This window comes from Ochotona princeps, chromosome 3, assembly GCF_030435755.1.
Source record: "Ochotona princeps isolate mOchPri1 chromosome 3, mOchPri1.hap1, whole genome shotgun sequence".
NCBI lineage: Eukaryota > Metazoa > Chordata > Mammalia > Lagomorpha > Ochotonidae > Ochotona > Ochotona princeps.
In genome coordinates, this window is record NC_080834.1 from 79,093,094 (window position 1) to 79,109,183 (window position 16,090).

Below are 16,090 nucleotides of genomic sequence, written 5' to 3' on the forward strand. Positions count from 1 at the left end.
CTGTAACCTGATTGTTTCTAGTCACACAGTCACTGATTGTACTTAGTTGGTTGTTTCTAATCATAGAATAGGTACCTTTACAACTGTCCCTGACACCAATGAGATTAGAACAGAGAGGCATAAGATGATTGGAAAGGCTAACCCTGAGAGAACAGAAACCACTTTCTAAATTTGGGTGGCCCTCTGCGTGAGTTGGTTATCTTCAGTTGTTGGAAGCGTATCTGCCCCAACTGAATGCTCTTGTGCTGCTGCCTCCCCTATTTTGCCCTTCCCAATCTCGATGGGCCCAGGAGCCGTTGTTTGTCCTGCCCTCTTTGCCATAAGATTCCAGTGGGTGCCAAGAAGGGAAGAAGAACAAAACACACATACAGCTTAGTTAATAACTCCTGCTGCATACACGAGAGACTGAGCAATCACTGTGCCTTCTCTGGAAACAGCCCTTAAGTAAAGGTAACACCCATCTCTCTCTTAGGTATTTGGGAAGAATGACGTGTGGTTCTGGGTTATCTTCTCTGCCATCCATGTTCTTGCCTCTCTGGCTCTCAGCACACAGATTTACTACATGGGCCGATTCAAGATAGGTGAGTCACTTGCTTTCTGCTGAACATGTAGATAAACTTCCCCTGTGAAAGTATGCATGGGCCTTGCTCATCCCAAAGGGTAGTCTCACTGGGCACCAGGAACATGTGCTCTGGCTTCAAGCTGCGTCTCATCCCTTTCAGGATTGCAACAAGACACTGTCAGTATTTCATTTACCACTGAGAAACAAGGCTTGCCATATGTCAGGGCTGGAATATGCCCATAGCTCCCAATCACAAGCGCTTAACAGCCCACCAGACTTGGAAGGTGCATGTGGGCAATGTTATGATCACCACTCCCCCTGCTTCCAACTGGTGGAACATTATTTATTCTGGAGCAGTCTCCCAGAGCATTTCTCTAACCACACTAAATAGTCCTTGAGAATGAATTGTGTCTTCAGAGTGCAGGGCTTGAACTTTTCGAGAAGCATTTACCAATCTTTTTTTTTTAAAGATTTATTTATGTTCATTGGAAAGGAAGATTACAGAGAGAAGGAAAGATAAAAAGATCTTCCATTTCCCAAAATTGCAGCAAAGGGCAGAACTGAGCTGATCTGAAACCAGGAGCCTCTGTTGGGGTCTCCCACACTGGTGCAGAGTCCCAAGGACTTGGTCCACTCTTCATTGCTTTCCCAGGCCATAAGCAGGGAGCTAGGTGGGAAGTGGAACAGCCAGGACATGAATGGTGCCCATATAGGATGCTGGCACTAGGAAATAGAGGATTAGCCAGTTGAGCCATTATGCCACCCCATATTTACTAATGTTAGAAGCAAGACTCCTGCTAAACTCCCTCAGGCAACATTGATTCACCAGGCAGCTTAGAGTGTCCTACAGAGACCAGCCAGGGCTGTGCTGCTGGTCAGTCAGTCAGGAGCAGCTCTAGGTTGCTATAGAGCATTTAATGTCAAAAGTCATTGTGAAGTCCTGGGAGTCAGGTTTAAGTTTTCTTGTCTATATTTCCAAGACAAGTTCCTACATATGGACATAGACCTAGTCCATTATTTGCAGACCCAGGGCAAGAATGCCAATAAAAACCATTACACCATGTTGTAGACATTTCAGAATTATAAAACAGACTGAAAATCTCCCAAAAGAGACAGAGGAAAACCAACGAAGTTGTAAATATACTAAATTTTAAAATATTGGTCCCTCAAAAGAACAATGCAGGACATAGTGGGGCAGGAAAGCAGACCTCTGGACCCTCTTTTCTTTTTCACTTCTGGCTCTACCCTGTGCTGTAGCGGGTCTTACAACTGTGAATAGAAACCCCCTAGCTCAACTTCCAATGTCTAGCCATACTTTCTACAGAGAGTCCCTTTGGCCGTTCCTTGCCACCTGCCAGAATTTAGAGGCACCCTTGCTCTCAGAAGGAGGGCAGAAAGGGGGAGATTCAAGGACAGCTGGGAGGAGATTTGTGGGGCTGGTGATCCAGAATGTGGTCTACAAGAGAATGAACTGATCCCTTGGCCCAACTGACCCCTCCCTCATAAGAATGATGGCTCTCTAAAATGGGGACCCCTTTTGTCCAGGTCTGAGAACAATTCTTTTTAAGATTTATTTATTTTTATTGGAAAGGCAGAAATTTCTGGAGAGAAGAGACAAAAAGGTCTGAGAGCAATTCTACACGAGCAAATGGCCTGAAGACTAGAAAACCAAACAAAAGTTTTTCCTCTTTACCATTTAGTTTCTCCTCTTTACCATTTAGTTTTTCCCTTGGAGCATGGGCAGCAGATATGCCCTTGACATTAATATAGCCAGTTTATCTAAAATCCTCATCCCTTGTGGCAGCCATTTGTGTAGAACATTGAAATGGTGCCTTTGTCATCCCCTATCCTGCAGACTGAGGGTGGGTAAAGGCCAAAGGGAGATGATTTGGAGTGGTTTCATTAGTTTCGTTTAGAACTGATGCAATTAAAGTGAGACGTGAGTAATGGTAATGACCAATGATGTGCTCTTGCCATACAAATGATATTAATGATACAAAATGGGATACACTCATAAATTAGTGAAGAATTTAACATGTTAGCCATGTAATGATTTTTCAGCATCTTACCAGGAGAAAGATATTCCATTTGAATATTGAGGAGGGTTTATCCTCAAAGCTAATGAGATACAAAGGCGGTAAAAGACAGTTACCTTTAAATTTAAATTTATAAAATGGAAGGAGTAGCTGATGGGGTCAGTAGCATATAAGCTTTTATCATCCATGATCCCCAAAGGACAGGAAGTGGTTGCCAAAGTAGGACATAGAGAGGAAGTTGGTCTGAAAGTAATAGTGACCCTTGCTTGGCAGATACAGCCTAATAAGGAACCTCATGGGGAGGGCAGCCAGGCAGGACACAACTCCTGAGAGCCCACTCTCCTCCCCAGCCTCCATGCAGTTCCCTTCCAGAGCTCCCCACTGTCCAAGGCCAAGGAGGGGTTACAGTATCCTCTGATGTAGTAGGGAGCAAGAGAGAAAGACACAAGGCAAGTGAGTCAGGAGGGGCAAGTGGAAAAGTGCCAACAAGGAGTTGAACTGAATGATTCCAGCTTCTAGACCGGGGAGTCTCCCCAAAGTGGTTACAGATTTACCAGAGTCAAAAGGAAACTGCTTTTTCGTGGTGACAGTGAACATGCCTGCATTTAGTCCAAAGGCAAGAAGCTGGATGAGTGAGCAATGGCTCAGTTTCCACTCACTCCACCGCATACGCTGCTTTTGCTTTCTTATTATTTCTTCGTTTTTCTCAGTGGCCTTAGGCCACACCGGAATACAAATGGGGACTCAGGAAAGGCAGCAGTAATGAGTGAGGACATTTCAGAAGTAGGAGGGAAAGCGTTGGAGCTACCCGCCCCATTTGCCACCATGTCACTTGCTCCCAGAGCCCTGGAAAGGGACCTCAGCAATTGCTCATGACAGAAGATGAATTAGAAATGGTAAATGGAGAGCAGACTGTAGGATGGTAGAAGGGTCTCAACATGTCCTTGGAGAAACGGTGAACTTCTGAAGGTTTGACACAGGCAGAAAATGTCTGTGTTTGTTATGATCTTCAAATATTATTTTTATGATTAGGAAACAAGCTTAAAGTCATTGTTTTGAGAAGACAGTGCAGTTCACTAAATGGCTTCCTTCTTACCAATCATTTGTTTTCTCATTTCTTCTTTGCTTCCCGCTGGTTCAGATGTGTCTGACACAGGTAATGTTCTGCATTGCTTCCCTCCTCCAGCATATCAGCTGGAGTTGGTGCCACAGGAGGGCAGAAATCTAAGACAGGCCCAGGGGCCACAGAACAAGCCACCCAGCTTGCTGTGTGCCTCTTCTGTGCAAATGACAGACCCACCCTGCTGGACAGCCATGCAGGAGAAGCTCTCCCCAGACATGGGTTTTGCACTCAAATGCCTGCCCTGAGCAGACCTAGACTTGCCTTGGGTTTCCATGTAGGGCAGTTTACAGAAGGATAGACCCACTTTTGACCCTGACTCTGTTCAGAGAACACTTGCAACATGCACCTTCTTTGAAGGATTGCCTTTCATAAAACCTTTCCTGCCTTTCCCCCTACTTTTTTGCATTGCTTTGATGACTGTTTCAGTATAGCTTGGCTTTCTGGACATGCTGAATAGAGTCCAGGACCCCTTGGTTCCATCCCAACTAATAGAACCATGTCGCAAAATAAGATTCAGAATCTTGGCAAGTCCAAGCTTCTTGTCCTCCCAGGAGAGCAGGTGTTTTCTTCAGGTGGATTTCAGGAAGTCCAGTCCATCCCTGTTACAAAGGACTCACTGCCAGGATGAACTGGGAGCAAAGGGGAACTTAGCTGGTGGAGACAGGAGAAGGACCAGCCACTTGCCCCTGCTGTCTTCAGTGCTTGACCTTCACATCCATCCTGCCTGCCTTCCTGCCATATGGTACGCTGACGGGGGCATTCCCTAAGGACAGTGCCATTGTTCTTAAAGCAAACATGCACTATTCATCTGTTAGATGCGAAGCATTCTAATGTGTTCTAAGGAAGGAAAGTTAATTGTCACCCTGGCCACCTAAGCTTGGGCCACACTTCCAAGTATTTTCTTCCCAATGAAGCATTCTCACCATGTGATTGTGTCATCAGCAGACCTGGGACTTTTCCGGCGGGCTGCTATGGTGTGCTACACAGACTGCATGCAGCAGTGTAGCCGGCCTCTGTACATGGTAAGTGCCTTACATGCATGACCCTGGGTTCCTTGGTGTTCTTTCAGAAAGCCGGGGGACAGCAGGAGGGGCAGACGTGGATAGTCACCAAGGCTCCCAAAATCTAAAAGGCCAGATGGCCCAGAGGGGCTATCCAGTTTGGCAGCAAGAGTGTAGGGAACAGCACATTGTTCACTTTTTCCTAAAATAGAGTTAGCATGCCTTCATTTTCCTGGATGAAATGTTTGCTAATATATACACAAGCAGATCTACCTAACAAATTGTTAAACAGCAATGATTGCTGTGAGAATTAATCAAGGCAGGGTATCCTACTAAACAATCATCCACACAGGTGCCAAGGTGGCAATGGAAAGGCACCCAGGACAGCAGGCACCAAGCAGGGCTGCCCCAAGCACACTGAGACATGAGGTCACTCGAGTCACTTTCATGAAGCACTTGTACTTTCCACATAGTGCCTTTCTATGTTGCATATTCTTATGAGGAGCAAAAGCATTTTGTTCACCTATGGCTATTTCTTCTTAATACCTTTGCAAGTTCTGCCATTACTTTTCATTGTATTAAACATTTCTACCCTGATCTGAGAGGGAAGGGCCCTGGCTAGAACCCTGTCCTGCTCATCAGCCAGTGACTTGGGGAAGTGCACTGACCTCCCCTGGGCATGTGGACCCACCCTTCACACAGTACTCTTGTGCTCAAATTGGTGATACCTCGGGGCCAGCCACACAGGACTAAAGGAAGTACCTGCCCATTGTGTATAGTCAGAATGATTTTTGCATGAAGGAATGTAGGACTCTCTTTAGCCATTTGGAGCTTGGCCAGGAGCTACAGGCACTAAAATTTTGAAGGAATTGAAACCAGAGGGTTTCATTAGGAGAAACAGTAAAAGCTGCTCGAACCTGTGACTTTTTGGAGAGGTAAGCTTGTGAACCAGGAGAGGCAATAATTGTTTTTAGTTTTTGCTGTTTTACATTAATTAATGCAGGTTTTCTTCTTTTTTTTTAAAGAGACTATTTTTAGAGCAGTGTTAGGTTCACAACAAAACTGAGCAGAACAGAGATTAGCCATATGCTCCCTGCCCCACCACAAACACAAGCCTCTATGCTCTCAGCATCGCAAGGAATCTACAAGGACACATCATCCTCACCCAACCCATAGTTTACAGTGGGATTTCCTCCTGCTGTTGGACATTCTCTGTGTAAGGATAGATACATGCCATCCTCATGTCACAGCCAGAGGAGCTTCAGTGCCCAAGCATCGGCTGTGCTCTGCTCATCTCTCTCTCCCCCTGGCCCTTGGCAAGCACTGAGCCTTTTCCAAAATATGTCACTGGAATCCTATTGCATGGAGCCTTTTTAGAGCCGCTTCTTTCACTGAGTAGTTTGTGTTTAAGTTTTTTCATGGCTGGATCGCTTGTCAGCCATGAATAATATTCCACTTCCTGGCTATTCCACAGTTGGTCACCAGTGCACCTCTGAAAGACCTCTTGGTGCTTTCCAAGTTTGGACAATTATGAGTAAAGCATTGGTCAACATCCACGCTCCACTTTGTGTACAGACATAAGTTCTCATCTGGATACATTATGCTCACCAGGAGCACAATGGATGGGTTGTCTAGTGAATGTGTCAGGGTCCTGCATTGCTGACCATGTTTTGGTTTTTTTGTTTATTTGCTTAGCAAGATCAAGGCTGTCTGCAGTCAGAAGCTTTATTGTTGTGCAGGATTAGTGTCAGACCCAGGCAAGGCTGTCTTCAAATCATAAGACATGTTTGCTTTGCACCAAGGCAATCGTTTTTGGCTATAGGAAGAAGAAAGAAAAGTAGTGTGTGCACCCTCTCATGGGAAGGCTTCTTTCCTGTTTTCCAGGATAGAATGGTGTTGCTGGTCATGGGAAACCTGGTTAACTGGTCCTTGTAAGTAGTCAGTTTTGCCTTTATTACTGAACATAACACTATGGATTAACATCTCATGACTGTTATTTTTACAAAGAAGTCTAAATTAAGGAAAGGATAAGGCTTTATTTATCTTAGAGACTTGGAGAAGTCAAAAGATATTTTTTTCCTCCTGCAAAGAAAACACTAGGAAGCTCTTGTGCGCCCACACTGATCTCTCTTAATTCCTGATGCACTGATCAAGTTCATTCGCTTAACAAGACAAACTTCTATGTGAATAAATCAGAGTGACAAAACTGCAAACATAAACTATGCCCACAGGTGCAAGGTAATTTTAAACTATTTGTAGAACTTTCCACAAAGGGCAACCAGCAGGCATTCTTTTCTATTGAATTCCCTCTTGCTTACTAAATGGGTATGTGTGCATAAACAAGTCTCTTTCCTTTTTAGGTGTCTCGCTAGGTTTCTTCTTTCTGTTCCACCTGTATCATTCTTCTCCGTGCCCCTCATCACCTGGTGGCATTTTTGACTCAAATTTCCTCCAAATACAGAAGTACTAAAGTTGTATGTTATTGCTGGCTGAAATTATTTTGTGCCACAGATTTTTAATTTTAACAATTGAGAAGCATATTTCACTGACTACTCAAAAAGTAAGTTTTCTGCTTTTATTTGTGGCTCTTAGCTGGTGTGTTTCTCTAGATCCATGAGCTCTAACAGAATAAGGACTCTGTTCCTGGAACACATTAAGACTAAGGAGGAAATGCAGAAAGACAAATGTTTTCGAGGGAAGCCAGAATCCAACTCTGAGAATCCCAGTTTTTTTTAAAAGATTTATTTTATTGGAAAGGCAGACGTACAAAGAAGAGGAGGAGAGACAGAGAGGAAGATCTTCCGTCCGATGATTCACTCCCCAAGTGACCACAACGGCCGGTGCTGAGCAGATCCAAAGCCAGGAGCCAGGAACTTCTTTCCAGGTCTCCCACGCGGGTGCAGTATCCCAAGGCTTTGGGCCGTCCTCGTCTGCTTTCCCAGTCCACAAGCAGGGAGCTGGATGGGAAGTGGAGCTGCTGGGATTAGAACCAGCACCCATATAGGATCCCGGCACATTCAAGGCGAGGACCTTAACCATTACGCTATTGCGCCAGGCCGGAGAATCCAAATCTTACGGGTGGCAGGTGGCAAGGGACAAGGATGAGAACAGGGTCAGGGGTACTTGCATCTGGAAGAGACTTTCCATAATGTTGGCACCGCAGGAATTGCCTTAGGACAAGGGTTATACCTTTTAAGGATTCTTCCCTAGTCTTGGTGGCAAGTCAAGGTGAGATGATGTCTGGACAGAAGCACGCCAGTGCTCTTTGGGAGCAATTTTTCAGGAGCAGCCCTCCTGGTCCTGGGGACTATAATACAGGGTGCTGGGAGACAAAAGGCATCCTTGTCTGGAGAGTGAACAGCCCTTCACTATTGCTGGTTTCAGATAGGCTCTGGGGGACTGGCATGGTTGCACAGCAGTAAAGCCACTGCCTGCAAGGTCAGTATCCTGTTCCATTGCTGATCCTGCTCCCTGCTGATGCACCTAGGGAAAAACAGGAGAAGATAACCCAAGTGTTTGGGTCCTTACCATCCATGTGGGAGGCCTGGATGTTGCAGCCATCTGGGGAGTATACCAACAGATGAAAGATTCTCTTTCTCGGCAACTCTTTCAAATTAATAAATCATATACATTGTATTATATATAACAAATATATAAATATAAATATGTAAATCATGTGTTATATACATATATATAAAGTTTGGTTTTAAAATGGAAGTAGGCCTCTCACAAGGTTGTAAGGCACCTGCTAGTTCCATCCTACGAAGTCTCATGAACCTAGTCCCCATTTTCATTGCATCACTCTGCAGGGGTAAATGCAGAGTGGCCTCCCTCTCGGGCATTCTGTAAAGACATGGGAGGGGACTTAATATGGATGTTATTGTACATAAAATGAATCACTCATGTGGTCCTGCTGAAGAAAAATGTGTGTGTGTGTATGTGTGTACATACATGGATGGATGCATAAAGAGACAGAAAATGACAACCTGTGTAAATACTAACAACTAGGGAATCAGAGTGAATGATATATGAGAGTATATTTGGTGTACAGAATATCAAAATCTGCGAGGAAAAAGTATCCTATATTATTACATAGGGCAAGTCAGGTGCAATGCAAAAATAATACAAATAAGAGCCCATTTGTAACAACTTTATATTTGAAATTCTTTGAAATAAATTTTGAGAGATGAATGGAATCTTTTGGCAGGAAATGCAGTTACCTTATTAGAAGATAAAAGCGAAAACATGACCATATGAAGAGAGATGTCAGGGTCTGCGTGAAAAGATTTGCTAATTTAAAGAAACTCAATCTCAATATATACATTTAGAATAGAATTAAAATTCATTACATTGTTTCTCTAGTCAGGTAAAATTTGCAAAAATCTCTAAAAAAGAGGATTAAGAGACGGAAAGAGGAGCAGAGGGAGTGTAGTGAGTAGCCCAGAATGATGCAGTAGCATGTTCCAGAATGACGTGGACATTCTGTGTTACAGGGATCAGCATGGTAACTCCTAGCCAAATATATTTAGCACTTGAGATGTGGCTAGAGTGACTGGGAAACTGAGTTTTCCATTTTAGTTTATTTCAACTAACTTAATACAATTTGAATTAAATTTATTTTAATTAATTAAAATAGCTAGCATGTTGAATAATGCAGGCTAGCCTAACCAGACAGTCTAACATATTATAAAACTATTTGAATAGTGATCCAAACATAGAAATTGCAAACAGAAGCCAGTGAATAAAAATGGAGGTAGACATACAGCCTTGTGATTATTTTTTTTTTAGATTTATTTTCTTTTTATTGGAAAGTCAGATATAGAGAGAGGAGGAGAGACATAGAGGAAGATCTTTTGTTCATTGATTCACTCCCCAAGCAGCCGCAATGGCCAGAGCTTAGCTGATCTGAAGCCAGGAGCCTCTTCTGGGTCTCCCACGCAGGTACAGGGTCACAAGGCTTTGGGCCGTCCTTGACTGCTTTCCCAAGTCACAAGCAGGGAGCTGGATACGAAGCGGGGCTGCTGGGATTAGAACTGTCACCTATAGGGGATCCTGGCGTGTGCAAAGCAAGGACTTTAGCCACTAGGATAGGGCACCGGGCCCAGCTTGTGATTACTATGTCTGCATTCCACTTCGGAGTACCTGGGGTTGTTACCCACTCTCTGATATCAGGATCCTGTTGAGAAAACCCAGAGAAATGGCAGGGATGATTCATGTTGTTGTCAGAACGTGTGAGTTCTGGGTTCTTGTCAGCCATGTGAGGCATCTGAATTGCAGTCCCAGCTTTTGGCTTTGGCCCATGCAAGTTCCAATGGGAGCTCTCCACCAACCCTCTCCATCCCCCGGGTAGATCAATAATAAACTTTTCATGGATAGGCTAAAAATGAACTAGTTATGGGTGTAGATGTAGATTTTAAAAATACCCATACACATGTGTATTTTTTATGAAAAGCAAGCTCTTCAAAAGAAGGAAAAAAGGGAGAGTTACATAATTAAGAGTTTTGTTATAACTAAATAGACAAAATTCAGATTAAGCCCTAACCAAAATGAACTTGAGTATTAAAGATTCAGACACCCAAAATGTGGTAATGTGTTTTGAGTCAAGGGTTTTAGCACAGTTTTTCTATTACATGTAGAGATACCTGAGATATTCTGCCTGGGGTAGAAAAGACTCACCTCCAGGTTTAAAGGTTCCAAGTGTCAAAGGCATGATCTGGGCTGTGATGAGAGGCTCACAGCGGACAACATAGTTTGTTCCCTGTGCAAGCCAGGAAATGGAGTAGGTGGGCCCCAGTTCAGACATCTAGGACAGCCCTCTCATGGTAACTCAGTAACTTACACAAGAACTGCCTTTCCAGATGTGCCCCCACGAACCTAAGGACCAGCTCCAGCCCACTAAGCCCCACGCTCTAAAGCATCTACCAACTCCCAAAGGACCTAACACAGTGACTTGGGGCAGCTTTTAACCTGTAAACTGTAACGACAAATACTGAGATAATTTACTTCTAGTCATTTAGTTTGAGCAATTAATCCTTTAAAATATGTTTACATTTGAAAATGGATATATTTTCCATTTTTAAATAATAGAGTTTCCATTTTTATATTTTTGATTGTTGTATAGCAGTTGTACAGGTTTCCAAATTTCAGAAGATTTCTTCTTAAATCCAAACCATGAAGTACATTCTGTCTGAAGGCAGACATTTGTCCATCGCTGTGTTGCTTATCACAGTGAATATAAGGAAAGATTCCAGGAACAGTTCTCCACATAAAAGGACTAAGGATTATTTGCAGTCCATCCCCTTGCAAGAACTTCCCTTAGAAAGTCTTTAGAAGTGAATATTCTCAAAGATTCAGTAAAGTTGGAAGTTACTTGTATGTATAAGTGGTTTGTTCTCAACACTCCCAGTGGGAGTTCAAGAAGTAAGAAAGCCATTAACAAATGCTCAAACCCACCCTTCTGCCTTCAACCTCCCTGTCCTTCCCATGTCCTCAGCGCCCTTTTTGGACTGATCTACAGGCCCAGGGACTTTGCGTCCTACATGCTGGGCATCTTCATCTGCAACCTGCTGCTGTATCTGGCCTTCTACATTATCATGAAGGTAAGGGTGCATGCACGTGGGAGCCAGCAGAGCTTGGGCCAATGCCATGGCCGGAGGTCCAGCTTGGTGGTCTCTATGTCTCCCCTCACAGCTGCGCAGCTCAGAGAGGGTCCTCCCCTTGCCACTGTTCTGCATTGTGGCCACTGCCGTGGTGTGGGCAGCTGCACTCTACTTCTTCTTCCAGAATCTCAGCAGCTGGGAGGTAAGAGGCCAGTTCCCTAGGGAGTTCTTTCTCCATCCTGCCTTTTGGACCTGTCTCTGATTGGAGCGCTTTCTCTGATATGGGTTGTTTTGGAGAGCCTCATGTACATGTTCAATAGCTGACTCAAGGCTGTTGTTTCCCCAGGGTGCCCTTCATACACACATGAGCCCTAGAGACGCAAAAACTTGATCTTGGTGGTGTGGTGGTATTAGATCCCATGCCCAGTGGATAATGAACAGGTGCCCAAACATTAAAGTGTAACATCCCTTTCTCATTCTCCTTCCTCATCCATCCATAAATGTCCCAGCACAGGCATCATGAAATCCATTTGAGGGCAGGAAAACAGAGGCTAGGAAATTAGCACAACCTGAAGCACAAAACAGAGAAGATGGCCCAGCTGTCCAACAGCACATTACCACAGTCGCTTGGAGAATGTTTTGAGCACCCAAGGAAAAAGCCCTATATACATTAACAACCATTCCTCATTTCTCCCTCATCCCCTTGACAGCCTGGACTAATCATCTACCTTGGGTCTCCATAGATGTGCCTTTTTTGCACATTTCCCAGAAGGGCAGCCCCATGACCTTTGTGGCTGGTGTTTCTCCCCCTTACCCTGTTTCCTGGGTCATCATGCTGTGGCATGCCTCAGTATTCAATATCCTTAGCTAGCTGAGATCCATCCCATCGCGTGGCTGCACAACCCTGGATGTGTCCGATCATCAGTACAGGGACAGTTGGGTTGGATCTTTTTGGCTGCCATAGTACTTGAGTCCAAGTCTTGGGGCATGCGTGTGTGTGTGCTCGGATGCTGACTTTCTGAGCCAGCCCCCTGGAAGCACTGGAGTGGCTTGCTTAGTGCTCAGTCCTCCAAGCTGCGAACATGCTTACCTCCTGCCTCACCTCCTACAGGGAACCCCCGCCGAGTCCCGAGAGAAGAACCGTGAGTGCGTCCTGCTGGATTTCTTTGATGACCATGACATCTGGCACTTCCTCTCTGCGACTGCTCTGTTTTTCTCATTCCTGGTGAGTTGGTTTTGTGTTGAGACTTTTCTTCCCTGTTTACATCCTCCTGCTCATCCTGATATCCTCTCTCATAGCCCTCCCTAATTCTAGCTCCTCATGTGAGCCAGCTTCTGTCTTTCTCTTACACTGGATCCTTGGGTCAGAGATTTACTTTCATTTTCCCTTGATTCTTTAATTCTTTCAGACACATAGGGGATGAAATTGCTTTCCACGTGTTGCCTGGCGTATTTATATAGAGTTGATTTGTAGATCCACATGCCTGCAATTCCCCCCAAGAACCACTTTTGATTGTCATAATCTTGGACCCTTGACCAAACTAAGACTCCCGTAATACTGGGCCTTTCCTTCTTGTTCTAGCCTCACATTCCTGCCCTTCCTTCAATCTAATTAAATGCTGTACAAACATTCTATGGTACCCAGAGTGGCTCAGGGAAGCCCTTCTAGCCAGCCTGTGTGCCCAGGATGTCCTGCAATCCCTCTATTGTTTGCCCAAGTCTTTTCCTCAAAGGCACACATGCTCATGTGAACCCTGAGAAACAACTACCAGCATCGCTTCATCCTAACTTGGACTTTTTCAAGGTAGAAGTCAATGATGTCCACGGGGTAGGTGCCCTTGAACATGAGCAATGCTGCTAGACTCCTTGCCTCCCTGCGCAGCCCACTTTCGGCATTGTCCACTGGACTGTATAGCCTCAAGAGTGGGCTGGGGCTTCCCCCTAGTGGCCAGGAAGGGAAGTTTAAGCAATATGTACAAATTTTTTTTTTTTTAAAGATTTATTTATTTTATTACAAAGTCAGATATACAAAGAGGAGGAGAGACAGAGAGGAAGATCTTCCGTCCGATGATTCATTCCCCAAGTGAGCCGCATTGGCCGGTGCTGAGCCAATCCGATGCCAGGAACCAGGAACTTCTTCTGGGTCTCCCACGTGGGTGCAGGGTCCCAATGCATTGGATCATCCTCAACTGCTTTCCCAGGCCACAAGCAGGGAGCTGGATGGGAAGCAGAGCTGCCGGGATTAGAACTGGCACCCATATGGGATTCCGGGGCATTCAAGGTGAGGACTTTAGCTGCTAGGCCACGCTGCTGGGCCCGAAATCTTTCTTATAATTTTTATTTTTGGTAAGAGAGACCAACCACAGTGTAGCTAACAAGTTGCACCTAGCTTCACTACTCACCAAACAGGTGTTTGGTGCTGCCCTGCACAGTGCATCTGGCTTGTAAGTTTTTGTTAGGGCATAATGCGAGTGCTAACTTGTTCTTCTGCCACAGTATTCCAAAGGCAATAACTTTGAGAAACTAATGGCACGCTGGTCAACATTTCTTGAAGGCAAGTTCCTTCTTCCTGGGATGCCATATTGTGTGGGCATTTCTCCTGGGAATTTCTCCATTTCGTGCCTGTTATATGTGCCTTATGCTGCCTTTCTCCTCTTCTTCACTATGAATCCTTTAGTAAATGATGATGTTTTATTTAAATGTGGAGCCAAAGGTTCCACGAGGAAAGAATGGAAATAGAACTGGGAATGGAAAATAAGGGTCATTTCCTTATGGAATTATATCATGTCATAAGACCTCATGTCCTTTAGATCTCAACCCCAGTGTTACTTAAAAAAAAAAAACAAAAAAGATTCATTTATTCATTTGAAAGTTAGAAATAGAGAGTGGAAGAGACAGAGGGACACATCTTACATTCACTGGTTCACTCCCCAAATGGCTGCAATGGCCAGACCTACGCCAGTCCAAACCTGGGAGCCTGCAGCTTTTTCCGGGTCTCCCTTGTGGGTGTGGGATGCCAAGGACTAGAGCCATCTTTTTCTGCTTTCCCAGACCATTAGCAAGGAATTGGATTAGAAGTGTAACAACCAGGACTCAAACCTGTCTCTATACGGGATGTTGGTGCTGTAGGCAGAGGATAAGCCATTAGACCAATGTGCTAAGCCTAAGTAATCATGGCTGTGCAAACCTCCCTGTCAAAACTTTTGCCTCTCCCCACCACACACTTCCTATATTATCTCCCTGGTTTCATTTTGATCCTTGGCATATGTTACTATCTAGCACACGATAGTTGACTCGCTTGTTTCACATCTGAAGTCTTCCTTTCATTGCAAGCTCTTTGTAGAGGGAGATGCTTGTCTCTTGTTCTGAGCTATGTCTCAAACATTTGGAACAGTGCATTGAAACCCTCATACATGTTTGAGTTCATTGCTAAAGGAACTATATATGATTGTTAAAAGTGTGTTAGGAGTGAGCCGTTGTGGAGGACTGAAGAGACATGGAGCTTTCCAGCCTGCAGGGGGTGACCTGCAGTTGGGCATGTCTGTCTTATTGCAGGTGTTATTGACTCTGGATGATGACCTGGATGTGGTGCGGAGGGACAAGATCCCTGTCTTCTGAACCCCCCGCTGTGAAGAAGGAGCAAGGGAGCCGTCCACCTTGGTGCTGCCTCGTGCAAACTACGGTGACCACAGCAAACTGACCACTGCCAGTGGCTCTGCTCCACCTCCAGGCAACCAGGACAGTGGCTGGGGGAGGGGAGAGTAAATCCTCCAGGCGGGTGGGCAGGTGGGCAGAAGGGAGGCCACAGCTATGGACACAGGCACCGAAAGGCACCTGTCCCCAACTATCTACAAAGCAGTCAGAAACTATATCAGAAGCCATCCCACCCTCCCACTGAGACCGGCTGGCAGTGCCAAATTGCTGCTGCACTTCTTTTGCTAGCTGCCACAGGCCCGAGACAGGCCAGCTCCTCGGATTCCCAGTCAGAAATGTCAACGTGGCCATCTGCCATCTGTGTGACACTTGCTGCTCCATGTGTCTCAGAGCACCAGCTCACTTTCCTAAGGCCCACAGGGGAAGAGATTCCTCCAAGAAGAAAGGTGTGGCGGACCCAGCCGGTTCACTCATCAGCTAGTTGCCACCTCAGAAGGAAGGCACAGTGTTTCTTCCCTGCCCCAGGTCCCTGATGTCATTAGTGGACTTGAGGTTGGACTTGGTCCCACACACACACCTCTTCACTGGGTCTTGTGCCTGGGAGCTTACCTGTTCCTCAGTGTTTTCAACTCGTGGATGTGTGTTGACCTATCACTCTTGGAAAGGCCCTGTTACTCGGCCGATTTCAGCTCAGCTGAGACAGAAGGCAAAATGGCCAGCAGTGCTAAGAGCCCAGTGGCATCAGAGTCAAGTGGACAGGCCTCACCTGATGCACACTCAGCCAAGGGAGCAGCATTTACTGGGCCCTTCTATCCACGCCCCATATCACTCCCTTTAGGGAAGGAATGAGTGTTCCAACAAGGGGCTTTCTTCTGTGGCTTCTTGATTGAGCTCCTTGCCTATACCTTTGTATAGATTGGGGGTCCACATGTTCTCCTGGAAATTCTCACGAGTGGCTCAGGTTGGGCACATTTTCCTCTTTCTTTTGCATTGCACAGGGCATAGCAAATTTGGTATCGTCCCTTGGCAGAGCCTGACTCATCTCTCCCCACCAAGGTGCAGAAAAGCTTCCCCAGGGCCCAGCACTCCTTCTGCAGCCTGGCTGGCCAGCTCCA

General features: G+C 45.3%; 1 protein-coding gene across 3 annotated transcripts in view; it reads left to right on the plus strand.

The window, feature by feature from the left end:
• The window catches only part of SIDT1 (SID1 transmembrane family member 1), a 97,959-nt gene extending 82,168 nt beyond the window's left edge, over window positions 1-15,791 (plus strand). For 2 of the 3 annotated variants that reach the window (XM_058661902.1, XM_058661901.1), the window contains exons 19-25: window positions 473-581; window positions 4,664-4,743; window positions 6,607-6,653; window positions 11,216-11,321; window positions 11,413-11,523; window positions 12,433-12,546; window positions 14,877-15,791. In XM_058661902.1, coding sequence (XP_058517885.1) covers window positions 473-581; window positions 4,664-4,743; window positions 6,607-6,653; window positions 11,216-11,321; window positions 11,413-11,523; window positions 12,433-12,546; window positions 14,877-14,939 — 630 coding nt within the window. In that variant the 3' untranslated portion in view covers window positions 14,940-15,791. The remainder of the gene's footprint in view (window positions 1-472; window positions 582-4,663; window positions 4,744-6,606; window positions 6,654-11,215; window positions 11,322-11,412; window positions 11,524-12,432; window positions 12,547-14,876) is intronic. The other variant, XM_004577896.2, reaches the window with a different exon arrangement.
• The last annotated feature ends 299 nt before the right edge of the window (window positions 15,792-16,090 follow it).